The sequence below is a fragment of the Candoia aspera genome, chromosome 5 (genome assembly GCF_035149785.1).
Source record: "Candoia aspera isolate rCanAsp1 chromosome 5, rCanAsp1.hap2, whole genome shotgun sequence".
Taxonomy (NCBI): Eukaryota; Metazoa; Chordata; class Lepidosauria; order Squamata; family Boidae; genus Candoia; species Candoia aspera.
Window position 1 is genome coordinate 77,026,828 of NC_086157.1, and position 18,019 is coordinate 77,044,846.

Below are 18,019 nucleotides of genomic sequence, written 5' to 3' on the forward strand. Positions count from 1 at the left end.
TTTTCCTTTATTGGAACCCAGCAATCAGAACTATTATATTTAATTCTGAATAAAAATACTACATTTTTAAGTGACTTACTTGAAGATGTCCAAGTAGATCTATGCACAAATGAGTGATGATTGGATTGCAACTTTTTATTATTACAGGAAAAACTGCATTCACAACTCTGCATTTACAGGGGCTTAATTCAGGTACCTGAGAAATCTTAGTAGGTTAGGTTTAGTGTGTAAACTTATTCTTTATGCTTTGTAAGAAAAATGGGAATGTCAAACTGTCTCCAAAAAGAGCTGTACACAGCACAAATAACTATTTTCTCTAAGGAATGTATCATGCATTAAGCTATATTTTTCATGGATTTTCTGCTGACTCTGCAACCAGGATATTCAGAAATTCATTTATCAAGAAACAACTTTCATTTCTGCTCGCATGTCTTTCCACTCTACATTTAAATGCTATGTGATTTTCCAGTCTGCACTGTGATCAAGGAAACCAAGCATGTACATTTTCACACTGACATGGGCCATGAGCCTGATGCATATCTGAAGGTACATTCATACTATCTTGCATTCAATGTGATTCACACTGGATTGGCAAAGGGCTATACCGTTTATCTAAACAGAGAAAATGCATGTTGAATTTTGTGTATGACTGTGTGCATACTGAAATAGTTATAAATTAGAGGTGCACCATATTCAGATGCCCTGTTTTACATCCATGTCAGCAATATATATGAAGTAGCTTATCTATCTTCTTGCATATCATCTTCCTTGGATCAGAAGGTTAGAATGTAAGTTCCTTTACTACTAACACAATCACTTGTCAGTATTGGTTACATTAAAAAAATCACTCATAAATAAGTACTTCACTGCAGATGTACATGAAAATGTTTAGATTCTACACTCAAAAGAATTGAAATTCATTTTTGTCAAGACAAAAATATCCTTTAAATGCAGCTGGTATAGCTGAATCTTTGATCTCTTGAGGAAACAGACTGGGGTCAATCTCTGGGAGGAATACTATCTGTAGTAGATGGATAACTGTGAAGCTTTATATGGATATACAGTAGTAAAGACTAATGGATTGGTGGTAGGGTATTGGTTAGGAATGTACTGGAACTAAAGTTTGACCCCTAAAGTATGTTTAAAATAAGATGCCAACAAAATAAAAGTCATTTTTTTTGCAAGTGATAAGGAACATGAATATAACAACAACAATCATAATAATAATGCAAAAACTCTTGACAGAGTATTTTCTCTTTCCATATTATATGAATTCTTTCCATGGAAGTTTTGCAGGATAAATACTATGGTCTTCAAGCTTCCATAAACACTTATCAGATGAGTGTGAAAATTTTTACCTTGGATATTATCAAAAAGTAATGAGCAAGAATAGAGAAGGAAGATATGCTCTGCAAAGTCAATAGTATGAACTTTAGAATAATAAAATTTCATTTCCTCAATCTTACTGAATTGCGAATAACATCTCTTAATTTACTAATCCATGTTCAATTTCAATTAAATGGAAAAATAAAATGTTGAAGGGTTAAATATTGTCTTGCAGAACAAATTAAGTACTTACAGCTTGCAAAAATCTAACAGACAGCAGAACACTGCTGACTCCACCCCATGATTGCCAATGTTCATATTCTCCCTCCTCTAGCAAGTATTGCCGGCCTCTATATCGTTCCCTGTCATAAGCGACCCATCTAGAATAACCACAACACACAAAAACAAATTATGAATTTCTCTAATCAAAGTTAGAGAATAAATGAATATTACAAATATATTGACAGTAATTAGAGAATAGCATTTGGCACTCCTTCTCTGTGGCATAATTTTAGTAGCTTCAGTTTCAAGAGGTAAAATACATGATTCTCTATAACCTTTGTCTTGTCCTTAATCCAAGCAATTCAGAGTGACCTACTATCCTATTTGAACTTCACAGCAGTATTATGAGATATGTTGGACATACCCACAATTTACCTGTTGACAAATCAATTCTATCTTTGACAAGGTAAGTCTGGGGCCAGGGGCAGTTGGCTAAATTTCTGGGCAATAACAACTCTCTTTGAGGTTAAATAGCAAGGAAAGAATATGCTGAACGATTTATCCCTTTTGAACTTTCCCTGGGAACAGAGTACCTACATACTTCCACTTGTGGGATTCAGGGGAAATTCTCTGAAACATAAAATTGTTTGTTACATATCTAATTTAGGAGCCACCATTGGTGAGAGTTTACTGGACTATGAACACTTAAGCTTCAGGTATTTGGTTTTACATACATTTGGGCTCTGATTTTAGAAGGCAGTCTATATGCTGAATTCTTTTCAATGACTTATGGATAGTATATACTTAATCTTCTCTGGAACAGGTAATTAAAAAGAAGTTTTCCATTTCTTGACTGTCTTTCTATAAATAATTAAATTTCACTCCTATAGTCATAGTTTATACTCAAATTTTGTTTTCTTTTATGTGTAAAATAAATTCATTAACACAGAAGGATATTAATGTATGTTTGAGCTATTTTCAGCTAATTAAAAAACAGCTCAAAGGTTTGCTATGTACATGGCACGTCTTTATTAAAAGATGCTTTTAATGGTTTCTAGCTATACACACACACACATTCATCAGCAACAAATGAGCAAGAAAATAATCAAGGAAAACTGCATGCAAAGTAAGAGTCAGTTTATAATATTTGGTTATCAAGCTGGCTTAGCAGCAGATATGTGTATGTTGGCTGTAACCAAAAAGAACAGCTAATTTGTCCTTCAGCAACTTAACGAGACATACGAACAAGCCAGAAAGTGAAGCAGTTAACAATCTAAAGGAACTATGGGTTCATGTGTTCTGTTAAGCAGCTAACTTAACTGCCAGCCTTAGTCATTTGTGGTTAGAACAGGGAATGCACAAAGGCACATTCCCAGCCCAGGCAGCTTTATGGCTTAGAGTGACATACGTAAATTACTCCCATTACACTGCACAAAAGAGGAAGAAACTTAGGGAGAATAAATGAAGGAATGGGTAGATTGATTTATAGTTGTACCTGACATCATAATATCTTTGGTCACCATCCTATATTTTGTCTTCCTATTCTCAATCCAGACAAGCATACTATTAATACAAAATACCCAGTTTTAAAAATCCTCTAGGGAAACCCCTCTCTACATTCTGCAACCACCTGAGATAGTTAAGAACTAAAGAGTTGGTCTTTTCAATGATGGCACTTGCACCTAGCTTTTTCACTGATCACTATCAGCTAATATATTTACAAAAGCTTTTGGTTTGCAAATTAAGATACTTATAGTTGACTTGTGTGGACTTTTATCTGTTTCAATGAAATACTGTTCTATTTTACTGATTTAATTTCTAATGGACAGGTATTTACCTATCATTTTAATATTCTTAACAGTCTGTTAATATTAACATTTCACCTTTTCAGTTTGGGGTGGTGACTTTTAAATCCTGCACTGACTCTAAACGTCTACAGATAAATAAATTATAGGAAGAACTTCTCAACTTTTTTTATACCCAGGAAACCACTGAAATGAAACAAAATCAAACTTACATTCCACCAATGATACGTATTGATCCAATTCCCTGAAAATCATCAGCATTTTCAAAAAGTATTGGAATGCAATCAGTATTTTCAGAAATTTTTTTACACCATCCTCCAAAGTGTGGTCGTTCATATATTATCATCTGCAGAGGATGGGAAAATTGGTCCTTTAAAATACATTTCTAATCCTATGTTTATTTTGTAGACTGAAGGAAAGTTTTGATTGTAAAAGACAAAAGATTTATGAAGAGAAACCAGAGTATTGAATCATAAAGCTTCTCTGATCAACAGGTTCAACTGAGCACTCTATTCTACATCTATAATTTCAATCAGAGTTCTTTTAAGAGACATTCCCATTGTAAGAAGGACAAACAAGATTTTTGTTGGAATACTTCTCTTTGCAGCTCTGCCCCCCCCAAAAAAAAACAAGAAAAGGGGATGGAGAAAATATATTCCTGTTGCTGTTCTTTAATAGCTACTCTGGATTTATATGCATAATTGGAAAGTGACAACTTTACGTTTTCTGTGTTGTGCTACTTTGTATCTCAACAAATGATTTTCCTAAAGATCTGAAGAGAGTTTTAAAGGAAAGAAATGGAGAAAATAATAAGATTGTTTAGTCAACACATATCTACTGTAATTAGCACTTCTAAAATAATTCTTAAAAAAGTAATAGTAGAGAACATCAATTTGTTCTCTTTCAACCAAATAAACTCCTCTCCCTAACAAGATAATTTACTGCTCTGCACTTACCATAGTATTCATAGGCATCTGCACCTTCAGGCCACCCTAAAGTACAAAATAAAATAAGAAATATGAATGCATACTTCCATACTAATGCATATTAATATGTCAATACATATTGATTCTATGAAATACCAAATCAATCAATCAATCAATCAATCATTCAATCAGTCAATCAGCCTTTCTATTGCTTCTCTGTACTTTTATTCTATTTTAGAAAGCTTGATTAATTTCATAACTAAAGAAGCTTTATCAGCTTCATGGCTAAATAAATTAATTTGTTCTCTAGTAGAACACAGATTTTCTTTCAAATTCGTAGCACGAACAAGAAACTTTAGGAGAATACTAAATATAAAATACTTATAAGGGTTGAGGCAGTTGAGTTGGGAACATGCAGTTCCTATACCAGATATGACAACTATTTGTTTTCAAGGCCACAAACCACTGTGCCATGTATCCATTAATTTGGATGGATGGGAGAATCTTCTGAGAATATACTCTTCTACATTTTTGCCCTAGCAGTGGGCAACCAAGAACCATGTATGGCTTCACTTTTGTCTGCAACAACAATTTCCATTTAGCCAAGTTAGCTCTGAAAGTTTCCAGTCCAGTCCAGCCCAATCCAGTCAACCTGAGCTAAGCTGTTAAGTGTCAGGGAGATCTATAATTTACCACAAATTGTTCCAAGGGAACTGGTACTTCTTAAGAAGCAAAAATGTAAAATTTCCAATGACACAATACTATTGCCTTGATATTTTTGGGAGGGAGGAAACTGAAAGTGGCAAAATATATTTGTAGAGGTCATAAGAAAATAAGACTACCAATCCAAAACAATTTTGTAGATATATATTTCTACTAGCAAAACCATTCCTGAGAACCTCCTGGGAAGGTTTACATAGTCCTGGATTAATCTATAATTATAGGAGGATCAAGCCACTATGGCTTTTTCAATCCTATTTAGCAGACAGCACTTACCATCCTATAACCAAAGCTGCTTCCATAATCATTCTTTACTGGACAAATATGTGCAGTAATTATTAAATATTTTTGGCTTCAGTACTTCTGAAGTAGTATCTTCCAAATCAAACATAATTCTTCTGTCAAGTCACTGGAAGTTTGCTTTTAACAGACCCAGATTCTTCATCAAATGGCTAATTGCTTATTTCTGAACTCATAACAATATGATATAATAAATATGAATGTTCAGGCATGGGCACATTCAGATATAGATTCAGGATTACTAAAAGAGAGAAGGGACTGCAGCAAATTAAATTGATTATAGGCATTATTAATTCTTTACCATTTTCAATGGTCGAAGTGATTTTACATCAGTGGCTGAAATTTTACATGGGCTTTGATTTTCTTCTAATACCATTTCTTCTCCTTTGTAATCAGTATCTGAATAAGCAAGCCATCTATTAAAATGAAGAATTAGCCTATTAACATGATAATTAATGAGCACCTTTATTCATATAACTTGTAGTAGCACTCGTTATTCAAGAAGCATATGGTATTTCAAAATACTGATGTTTCATTTAACTATCACAGATAATAGTCACACCTTACAAGTAGACAACATTTTTGAGCGCATGGGTACATCTGGAATTTTAAAACTTATGGAAGTTTAAAAGAATGGCAACCATGATGGGTTTTGCTAGCACCCATTTACCAAAAAGCAAACTAAAGAAGTTGCTCTTAAGCTCTCTATCCCTCCCCAAATGTTTTCTACCAACTGAATTAATTTTTTGCCTTTTTTCTTGCAAGTGAACAGACTTTTGAAGCCCATATAAGACAATCTTAAAAACAATAGCCTGATAGCTTCCCATTTTTGTTTTTTAGTTAGAAGAATCTAAAAAGAAGGAACACCAAAGGGCATCTGTCAGGGTTGTAAACTGTGATGTGATGCATCACATCAGCTACTCAGTGTTAGAAGATTATCAATTATTTAAAAAGGTGCTAGGACATGGGTACAATTCAGTTACAACTAGAAATGATGACACAAAATTTCAACTAGTTGCAAAAGAGAGCAGGGAATTTTCAGATTCAAAAGAATGAAATTAATATCTCACCTCTTTTTTCCTGCAACATTACTTGTTACACAAACATATATTATAGACAGTTATACTGGATGCAGGAAAAGCCCTAACATTAAAACTTAATTTTGGTCAACCTTTTATTTTATAGTATTCTGATGGCTTCAAAAAAATTCTATAGAAAAGCTGTTACTTGATAAATAGAACTGTATCTTGTGGATATTACCATTATTCTGCTTACTCTTTCAGCATGATGAGCAAATAGCTATTGTTGATTCATATTTATATAAGTAAAATAAATATTTACTCACACTCCTGCTTTCACAGAAAGGATAGGATTTTCAACTTCCAGTTCATTTAAATTGGCTATACCAGCCTGAATGCAGACTGGAAAATGACCTTTACTATTGTGTGGACAAAGTTCAATTTCAGGAATACTACAGTCCTGCAAAGCAAATCAAACCAGATTAAAACAAACCAGATTAGAATCATTATACATATTTGGATAATATCCCTCTCTATTCCTGTGAGCCTTGCAAGGTAGATCAGACAGGAAGGACAGCCAGATGAGCTAATTCTAATTTACTGTAAGGTTACATTAACAGAATCTTGCAAGTCTGAAAGTACATTTCTCCCCAGTCGGCTTTACAGCCCAAGAAACTGGGGAGGGTCCCTTCTGAGCCACTTGCCCTGCCCACATTCCTGCTATAGCCTAAGTTGCCTTTTATCTGGCCATTCTCTTGGCTGCATCCCTTCTCCCTCTCTCCCAAGGTCATTCCCACATACCATTACAATTCCATAAAACATGGGTCTAGAAAGTCTTGTGAATACTGTATATAACTGAACCATTTTTAAAAAAAACATTCAACCATGTCCAATTCTTGGAGACTGCCTGGACAAGTCCCTGCAGTTTTCTTTGCAAGGTTTTTCAGAAGTAGCTTGCCGTTGCCTCCTTCTTATGGCTGAGAGAGAGTGACTGGGCCAAGGTCACCCAGCTGGCTTTGTGCCTAAGGTGGGACTAGAACTCATGGTGTCCTGGTTTCTAGCCTGATGCCTTAACCACTGCACCAAACTGGCTCTCAACTGAACCATATAAAACAATAAATATTGTAAAATTAGCATTAAAATTTTGCAGAAATGGAAGATAGTCTAAAGAATTTAGAATTTATTATTTATTATATTGTTGTTGTTTATTCATTCAGTCGCTTCCAACTCTTCGTGACTTCATGGACCAGCTCACACCAGAGCTTCCTGTCGGTCGTCAACACCCCCAGCTTCCCCAGGGATGAGTCCGTCACTTCTAGAATATCATCCATCCACCTTGCCCTTGGTTGGCCCCTCTTCCTTTTGCCTTATTATATTACTGGATTAATTAAAACTATAAAGGTCTTAGAAGTAGATGTGCTTCTGCATAAGCACACATCTAAGTGTACCAAATGTGCATAAATAGGATTGTATTCACGGATTCTAGGAACATTTTTACAATAACTTTTCTGAACTGGAACCCGCTTCATCACTAAGTTATTAATTGTATTACTTGCTTTGCTTTCTTGCTCTCAAAGATTAGTGTAATTAAATATCCCTGTTATACCTGTTAAGATAACCCTAAAATTATTAAATAATTTCAGTTGTCTGCAGGACTACATTTCAGTTACTATTGTGAATGTATTTTATTTAAAGTTCATATGGTCATCTGAAGTTTCCCTTCAGCAGAAATTCTGAAAGGCTGTCTCATATTTTAAGAGCCAATTAATACTTTTTACAAATTTGGCACTTAACAAAAGCAAATGTAGTGCTTCATGATGCATAAAAAAGTCTAAAAATGGTTGTATTTTAATTCACAACATTCAAATTAACCTTTTGGGTTCTTTAGAATTAATAAAGTTAGGTAAGAAAAGACACAAGGAGAGTTGCATTTAAATGCCCATTATATGCTCTCACATTAAATCTTAGTGCTATGACTAAAGGCAAACTTCAATATCAGCTACTCTATTCCCTCTTTTCAACAATGATTTCTTTAATTTTACGGGTCTTTTTTGCTGTATTTTCACAAGTTCCCATTTGACCATATAAGCAGCACAATCTGTAGTCATGACTCATGTACTTAGTATGCACTAGTATAGCTTTCTTCAACCATCAAATACCAAAGAAATGGAGATAAAGTGGTGTTTTAAAGCTCTGACCTCACTCTGCCAGTTGTTGCTCATTCATGTGCATATTTTTCAAAGATTGGCAGAAATACTGTATTTGTTTTGATAATAAGCAAAATAAAATATGCTGGTAAAAGCTTGATATGATAAGGACAAATCTGAGGCACAGAAATAATTACAAGAGTTACCAAAATCTTAAGAAACATAGATGAATCTTTGAGGCTTTCAACTATAATGTTCTAGGCAGGGAAGCAAATAACGCACACTGAAGAAAAATAAAGTAGAGGGACAGGGGGAATATATATATATATATATGTGTGTGTGTGTGTATGTGTGCGCACGCACATGTGCGTGCCCATTTGGTAACCACTAATAGCATCTAATTTTCGCAATGGTAAAGTATTCATTATAATTGTTATACCTTCATTATATGTCTGATTGAACCAATTGTGAAATTTCCTTGAGCTTTCTCTCTGTGAAGATTCAAGATGTCAGTCAGCATCCTTTCTCCTTCTTCTAGAACATATTTCTGACCTTGAAATGTTGGTTTCTCATACAGAATCCAGCTACATTAATGAATATATCAATATAAATATGCCACTCAAATTGCAAGCACAGCACCAATACTAATAAGAATCCGTGTTTACAGTGATAATTATCTGAACCCTCTCACATGTGTAGAATCAGCATACATGCACACTGCTGTGTAATATGAGCAATGGCTTTTCCAGCAAGAGATTTCCTCACCTGTCTGAAATGAATCTAGTACCTGCTACAAGAAAAGCATCTGCCAGTGAGCTACATGACCATCATTTGTTAAACATTTATGCCTTATTTTTAAAAAAGCTTTTAAGAAATCAGTATGAAGAAATTATTGCAAGCAGGTCTTCTTTCCTTTAGTTTCATTTTTTAAAAATCCATTCAATCATGTCTGATTCTCGGAGACTGCCTGACAAGTCCCTGCAGTTTTCTTGGCAAGGTTTTTCAGAAGTGGTTTGCCACTGCCTCCTTCCTAGGGCTGAGAGAGAGTGACTGGCCCAAGGTCACCCAGCTGGCTTTGTGACTAAGGTGGGACTAGAACTCCTGGTGTCCTGGTTTCTAGCCTGAGGCCTTAACCACTGCACCAAACTGGCTCTCTTAGTTTCATATAGATGGTTAATTTCTCCAGCAGGCCATTTTCAAATACTTTAGCTTCTCATTCAAAAATGGCAAGGGAATATATATTGTTTTCCTAAGGTTGGAGAACATAGGTTGGCAACAATAATCACACAAAAATAATTTCGCTCTTAACATATAGTTTATTTTTGTACTACAACAGAAATAGAGGATCTAGTGCTTGTCACAAAGATTTTTTTTCTACACCTTCTTTGTGCACTTCCCAATATTGCTCGGCAAACTTACATAATCGCTAATTATGAAAATTACTGTAAGCATTGCTTATACTTGCTATTTGACTTTGCACCAGTCACTCTCTCTGCCCAACCCAACTCATGTGTTTGTTGTTGTGGCAAAACAGGAGGCTGGATCATTATGCATGTTGCCTTGAGTTGTACAAAATAAAGGTGGGATATAAAACCAACAATAAATAAATATTATTTATTTCATCGTCTCACAATTATGATACACTGTCTGGACATTACTTTAAACTACTTTTCCTGCACATTAAACCGTAACATTTCCAAATGTATTTATGTATATTAAATGTGATGTTATGTCTCTAGTCTTATTCATAATAAAATATATTTTCTACTTTTTCTGTTTTTTGCTCTGGATATTTTTGTTTTTAATTACAGGCAAATACGTATTTTCAGAAAGTATACATTTACTTGCTTATCTTGTGTTCCAGTGTCCCTAAAGCATTGACAAAAATTGAAATATTCAAACTAAGGAAAATGCAAAGTATTACTTATTGATCAGTATTATATGGCCAGAATTACAGTGAATAAATTTTGCATACAGAGTGTTATCTTTTTTGTATGTCTACATGTATCTATTATCAACACTGTCATGATAAAAGCCACATGTGATTCCTACTATAAAATATGTATTTCTTACCATCCTCTAACAACTCTGATTGATGCTTCTTTTGAAAACACCCAGATGGTAGCATCTACCACATCACGATAAATTTCTTGTTTATTTGTGTTCCCATGAAAATCACAAATAACCATCTGCAATGACATGAAATAGGGTAAAGCAAATCCAGTATATTCGTTTTCTGTTCTTCTTATATCAAATATACAGTATTTTTGGCACATAACAAAAGCATATTTGTATGTCATGATCAATCATTAAACTAGGTTTTGATGACTTGAAGCTCATGGGTCTAGCCCACCAGGCTAGCCTATCTAGACCTTAAATGAAACCACCACAAGAGGACTGACCCAGAACTGCCAACCTCCTTACTGCATTTCATTATTGTGTTGTTGTTTATTCGTTTAGTCGCTTCCGACTCTTCGTGACTTCATGGACCAGCCCACGCCAGAGCTTCCTGTCGGTCGTCAACACCCCCAGCTCCCCCAGGGACGAGTCCGTCACCTCTAGAATATCATCCATCCATCTTGCCCTTGGTCGGCCCCTCTTCCTTTTGCCTTCCACTCTCCCTAGCATCAGCATCTTCTCCAGGGTGTCCTGTCTTCTCATGATGTGGCCAAAGTATTTCAGTTTTGCCTTTAATATCATTCCCTCAAGTGAGCAGTCTGGCTTTATTTCCTGGAGGATGGACTGGTTGGATCTTCTTGCAGTCCAAGGCACTCTCAGAATTTTCCTCCAACACCACAGTTCAAAAGCATTGATCTTCCTTCGCTCAGCCTTCCTTATGGTCCAGCTCTCGCAGCCATATGTTACTACAGGGAACACCATTGCTTTAACTATGCGGGCCTTTGTTGTCAGTGTGATGTCTCTGCTCTTAACTATTTTATCGAGATTTGTCATTGCTCTTCTTCCAAGGATTAAGCGTCTTCTGATTTCCTGACTGCAGTCAGCATCTGCAGTAATCTTCGCACCTAGGAATATAAAGTCTTTCACTGCTTCTACATTTTCTCCCTCTATTTGCCAGTTATCAATCAAGCTGGTTGCCATAATCTTGGTTTTTTTGAGGTTTAGCTGCAAGCCAGCTTTTGCACTTTCTTCTTTCACCTTCATCATAAGGCTCCTCAGTTCCTCTTCACTTTCAGCCATCAAAGTGGTATCATCTGCATATCTGAGATTGTTAATGTTTCTTCCAGAGATTTTAACTCCAGCCTTGGATTCCTCAAGGCCAGCTTGTCGCATGATGTGTTCTGCATACAAGTTGAATAGGTAGGGTGAGAGTATACAGCCCTGCCGTACTCCTTTCCCAATCTTAAACCAGTCTGTTGTTCCGTGGTCTGTTCTTACTGTTGCTACTTGGTCGTTATACAGATTCTTCAGGAGGCATACAAGATGACTTGGTATCCCCATACCACTAAGAACTTGCCACAATTTGTTATGGTCCACACAGTCAAAGGCTTTAGAATAGTCAATAAAACAGAAATAGATGTTTTTCTGAAACTCCCTGGCTTTTTCCATTATCCAGCGGATATTGGCAATTTGGTCTCTAGTTCCTCTGCCTTTTCTAAACCCAGCTTGTACGTCTGGCAATTCTCGCTCCATGAACTGCTGAAGTCTACCTTGCAGGATCTTGAGCATTACCTTACTGGCATGTGAAATGAGTGCCACTGTTCGATAGTTTGAACATTCTTTAGTGTTTCCCTTTTTTGGTATGGGGATATAAGTTGATTTTTTCCAGTCTGATGGCCATTCTTGTGTTTTCCAAATTTGCTGGCATATAGCATGCATTACCTTGACAGCATCATCTTGCAAGATTTTGAACAGTTCAGCTGGGATGCCGTCGTCTCCTGTTGCCTTGTTATTAGCAATGCTTCTTAAGGCCCACTCAACCTCACTCTTCAGGATGTCTGGCTCTAGCTCACCGACCACACTGTCAAAGCTATCCCCGATATTGTTATCCTTCCTATACAGGTTTTCTGTATATTCTTGCCACCTTTTCTTGATCTCTTCTTCTTCTGTTAGGTCCTTGCCATCTTTGTTTTTGATCATACCCATTTTGGCCTGGAATTTACCTCCGATGTTTCTAATTTTCTGGAAGAGGTCTCTTGTCCTTCCTATTCTATTGTCTTCTTCCACTTCTGCGCATTGCTTGTTTAAAAATAATTCCTTATCTCTTCTGGCTAACCTCTGGAATTTTGCATTTAATTGGGCATATCTCCCCCTATCACTGTTGCCTTTTGCTTTCCTTCTTTCTTGGGCTACTTCTAGTGTCTCAGCAGACAGCCATTTTGCCTTCTTGGTTTTCTCTTTCTTTGGGATGTATTTTGTTGCCGCCTCCTGAACAATGCTGCCAACGTCTGTCCAGAGTTCTTCCGGGACCCTATCTACTAAGTCCAGTCCCTTAAATCGATTCCTCACCTCCACTGCATATTCCTTAGGAATATTAGTGAGCTCATATCTAGCTGATCTGTGGGTCTTCCCTAATGTCTTGAGTCTGATCCTAAATTGTGCAAGAAGAAGTTCGTGATCTGAACTACAGTCAGCTCCAGGCCTTGTTTTTACCGACTGTACAGATGTCCGCCACCTTTGGCTGCAAAGGATGTAATCAATCTGATTTCGGTGTTGTCCATCTGGTGAAGTCCATGTATAAAGCCGTCTCTTAGGTTGTTGGAAGAGAGTGTTTGTTATGCAGAGTGAATTGTCTTGGCAAAATTCTATCAGCCTGTGTCCTGCTTCGTTTTGTTCTCCCAGGCCATACTTACCTGTAATTCGAGGTGTCATTTGACTGCCCACCTTAGCATTCCAGTCTCCCGTGATGAAAACAACATCTCTTTTAGGCGTGTTGTCCAGTAGGTGCTGCAGATCCTCATAGAACTGCTCTACTTCAGCTTCTTCAGCATTTGTGGTTGGGGCGTATATTTGGATCACTGTGATGTTAGATGGCTTGCCCTGAATTCGAATTGAGATCATTCTATCATTTTTGGGGTTGTATCCAAGCACTGCTTTAGCCACTTTACTATTAATTATGAAGGCTACTCCATTTCTTCTGTGGTCCTCTTGTCCGCAGTAGTAGATCTGGTGGTCATTTGATGTGAAGTGGCCCATTCCAGTCCATTTCAGTTCACTAACGCCCAGAATGTCTATCTTTAATCTTGACATCTCACCAATAACCACATCCAATTTGCCCTGGCTCATAGATCTTACATTCCAGGTTCCGATGGTGTGTTGATCCTTAGAACATCGGATTCGCCGTTCACCACCAGCACCGTCGGCCGCTAGCCGTCCTTTCGGCTTTGAGCTAGCTGCGTCATCACGTCTGGGGCTAGTTGAGCTCATCCTCTGTTCCTCCCCAGTAGCATTTTGACCATCTTCCGACCTGGGGGTCTCATCTTCCGATGGTATACCGACATATCTCTGGTTGTACTGATCCATTTAGTTTTCACGGCAAGAATACTGAGGTGGGTTGCCATTACCTTCCCCAGGGATCGCATTTAGTCTGACCTCTCTGTCATGACCTTCCCGTCTTGGGTGGCCCTTCACGGTTTAGCTCCTGGCATCATTGAGGTGCTCAAGCTCCAGCACCACGACAAGGTAACGATCCTTTGCTGAAGATCATTATTGTAGCAGATGACTATGTTAGTTATATCATAGGAAAATACAGACCACTTTTCCATACTCATTGTCACTCGTGTATTGCTCACTTTTTACAAATATTTATGACAAAACAGGAAATACTTAAAACTTATTGTCTTATATAAAATCACACTTACTTTGCCTGGTCTTGGATTGCACTTGAGTCTGACCCTATCAACAGGGCACTATAATTAGAAAAAAAGAACAAATAATTTTAATACTACAATAAGCCAAGAAAAGATATTTTAAGCAGCATGTCTATGAAGCAAACCTTAACATTATTTTAAAATAGAAGTCTATGGGTATGCTATCAAAACACTTCTGAAAACCTTAAAGTCAAAAGCCGAACTTGTAGAAGAATATATTTTGAGACTTCATTCAAAATTATCAGCAGAGTATTCTGAGTCAGCTCTTACAGTTCCTGTCACAGTAATAAAAGGCTGTGTACAGTAATACTTTCCCCATATTATTCATCAAAAGATATGGGCCATCATTTTTAAGCAGATTTGGAAATGTAAGCATGCACGCTAATCTATCAAACATTATTGAAATAAACAGAATTACTGTATATTCAGCCCGTCTAATATAAAGAGAGATAGTGGCTCTTCCACTACTAAGAATATTCACTCTTCTCACACTTAGAACTCATTTATGAAATGACTTTCCCTCATCTTCCACCTAAAATCCCAGGAGAAAAAAATAGTAAAGGAGACAAGTATTTTTCAATTCAATGCAATTTCTACTAAAAGAACTGTGCTTTCTTTCATTTACTGTAGAGTTCATGTATACTGGATACATTGAAAGAATATTATGTACCAAATTCTCACAGTAAATTTAGCAGGATCAATAGATTCTATATCTTGTTCATATGGGAAATCTATCTCCACAACATGTTTAGCCTAAAGATGTGTGTACAGAAGAAATGATTAGGTTCCTACTGTGTATAAATTTAATGAAAAAAAATTACCTTTTGAGAGGTTACTGACTTCAGCAATCTTTTAGATTTAGATTGTGGATCAACTGGCAATACCATGCTTCCAAATGTAGTTCCTTTTTCAACTAAATAATTTAAGCCAGGCAAACTTTCATAATACTTATCCTTTAAAAAAGGCTCCATGTCAGAATCAGATTTTTTAATAAAATCAGCTGCAAATGTTGAACTAAAAGATGAGGTCTCTTCTGAATGAAATGCTTCCTTAGAAATAAATTGTCTAGGAAAGTCTTCTGGGAATTTAGTGTTTTTATTGTCTGGCCAGGTACTGGAAACAAAGGTTTCTTTTTCATCCTCTTGATTTCTTCTTTCATAAAGTTCGTCTTCTTCATCTCCATTATACCGATTACTAGACTTTAACCGTTCAGATACTGATTGCAAAAGTGATAAGACAGATAAGGATTGGTTCTCTCTTTTTTCACTAGGATGATTTCCTGGTGAGATATCAGTGGAAGGCAAGTCCTCTTGGGAACCATCATCTTCATATATAGGAGACAAAGAAAAGGGGTAAATCCTGTATCGCTTTGCTTCCACAGTCATGAAAGATTCTGAACAAGTATCATCTAGCATTTTATTCAACTGCTTGCTTTCATCATTTATTACATCTTTGGATGTTTCATACATCTTATGCTTATTACCCAAGGATAAATCAGGATTGGGAAAGGTATGCATTATTTCTTCTCCTAAAAAGGAATAGCTTTCATCTTGAAGAGTATCTTTATACAAAATAAAAGAATTGTGTTCCCACTGTTCTGGTGTGGGAAAGGCAAAACATTTCTCTGTATTTTCACTGTCAACAACCAGATAATAATCTTTAAGTACATTATCTGTAGTTAAACACGGCTCATTGTTTGCTGCTTCTCCATGGACAAAGCCAATATTCGATGAGCTGTTCAACAGAGATGGTTCAGATATACTAGAAAGGGCACTGAGCCTAGTATCTTGTGGTATGGTAAATTCGTTTCTCATTTTGCTCCTGCCCCATTCACTATGTATTTCATAATATTTTTCATGTGGTTCCTCTCTTACAACGGCAGTTGCTTTGCCTTCTCTTATCTCAATTTTAGCCAAATCATTCTCTATATTATGTCCAGGTGAATATAAGGATGTAGGTTCATCATTATATTTATCAGAAAAGCTACTATACACATTATTGTTTGAGTTAAAGGGTAGCACATTCCTTGTTAAAACTGAGCATGATGGCAATTGCTTATAAGTTGTAACAGTCTCTCCTTTTATTACATTAAAGGAATAATCAGTTTTACTCTCACATGTCCAGTTACTAGTGATATCACCAACAGTTGCCATATTTGTTGTACAATCAGCATCTTTAATGTATTTGCCATTGTTTATTTTGTCAGGACTGGATTTTAATGTAGTTGTGTCATCATGACATTCTTCACAAATCGTTTGGCGCGGACACACATTCTTCGGTACCATTTCTCCAGTAACCTCTTTACTCTTTTTTTTGAAGTTCAAAGGAGCTGAGAAGTTCGTTACACCCTCAACAGTTATCTTTTGTTCTTCAATTGGGAATGCTGGACTTACGTTTAAGGGTTTTTCAATTAATTTGGGAAGCTTAGTTGTTAATTCTACATCAATGATAGGTATCTCTGATGCTTCAGCATAACACATAATGTTTGTATTTTGAGAAAAATCCTTACTTAAATGTTCCTCATGCTGCACAATTGCTGGATTTCGTTTGGCTGTTTTAATAACACTGCCAATAATTTCTTTTGGTTTTACCATTACTGAACTAGGTAAGTCAATTTTATCAGTGATATTCAATGGTTTCTTTTCATTCTGAGTATCGTTGTCAAATTTATCTTTCCCCTTAAGTTCAGAAAACTTTGAGATACGACTCACATTAAAGTGCTTTAATGAAGAGTTCCCTGACTGTATTTCTTTTGATCCTGACAGCATTTTTCTAGTTTTCTGATCTTTTTGAAAGCTAGGACCTAATATATTATCCTTAGTGTCATTAGTTTGACAGATTCCAGCTGTTTGTTTTGTTCTAATTTCTTCTATTGCTAAATGAAGAACTGCATCTACTATTTCATCAGCCTTTTTAAACAAGAGTGTTAAGTTTTGAGATTTAATTTGTAGTTGCTTTCCTGTTTCAACATCTTTCAACGGTTCCTCAAAAAACTGGTTGTTTGATTTAGGAAATAAAGCAGCAATTTCTTGTTTATCCATTCTAGTAGTATTTTTTGAAGGAGTAGTCACAAGGCAGTTAGAATTTATCTGCCCTGAGGGAATTGTATGCATTTCTTTGCTCTGCTGGGTAGCAAGAGGCATTTCTAACACCATCTTTGAAGAATCCATAGCATCCATGTAATAGGCAACTGAAGCCAATAATGGGGGTGAATAAGTGGCATCCGATATTGATTCAGAAGATAAGCTATTTAATTTATCTTCAGATGACAATTTTACAATATCTTCTTCAGAATTAATAGGAAGAGAATTAATTTTGTCTAAGGCAACAGCCTCTATTGTCTCACATGCAGAAGAATAAAGATTTGAGGTATCTTTAAAAGAACTAGTAGGTATAGCAGACTTGTGAGTATATACATTGTCAAATGCAAAATCAGGAAGGGTCTCTGTTATGAGAATGGATTTAGAACCTGTCACATATTTTGTTTCTTCAAAATATGGCAAGATCTTATTTCCAGTGTTATCTGTGTCAATAGTATCAGGGATAATATTGGTTTTAAAGTTCTTTCCAGATTCCAGAAAAAAATGTGACTTTAAGATAGCTTTAGAGTTTTCAGATACAGAATCAGATGAGCATATTTTACTAAAGTTTGTCCCTACATAATCTGCTGCAGTGGAAACTCTCACAGATCGCAAAATATTTTCCTGTTCATCAGGCAAAGAATAT

At 36.1% G+C, this 18,019-nt stretch overlaps 1 protein-coding gene across 1 annotated transcript in view; it reads right to left on the minus strand.

Annotated features, from left to right (window-relative positions):
• The window catches only part of CRYBG3 (crystallin beta-gamma domain containing 3), a 44,057-nt gene extending 26,038 nt beyond the window's left edge, over nt 1–18,019 (minus strand). Inside the window, exons 1-9 of the mRNA XM_063305539.1 lie at nt 15,115–18,019; nt 14,285–14,332; nt 10,539–10,654; nt 8,905–9,049; nt 6,645–6,778; nt 5,601–5,715; nt 4,310–4,345; nt 3,566–3,699; nt 1,580–1,706 (exon numbers count right to left, since the gene is read on the minus strand). Of these exons, the coding sequence (XP_063161609.1) occupies nt 1,580–1,706; nt 3,566–3,699; nt 4,310–4,345; nt 5,601–5,715; nt 6,645–6,778; nt 8,905–9,049; nt 10,539–10,654; nt 14,285–14,332; nt 15,115–17,472 (3,213 nt within the window). The 5' untranslated portion in view covers nt 17,473–18,019. The remainder of the gene's footprint in view (nt 1–1,579; nt 1,707–3,565; nt 3,700–4,309; nt 4,346–5,600; nt 5,716–6,644; nt 6,779–8,904; nt 9,050–10,538; nt 10,655–14,284; nt 14,333–15,114) is intronic.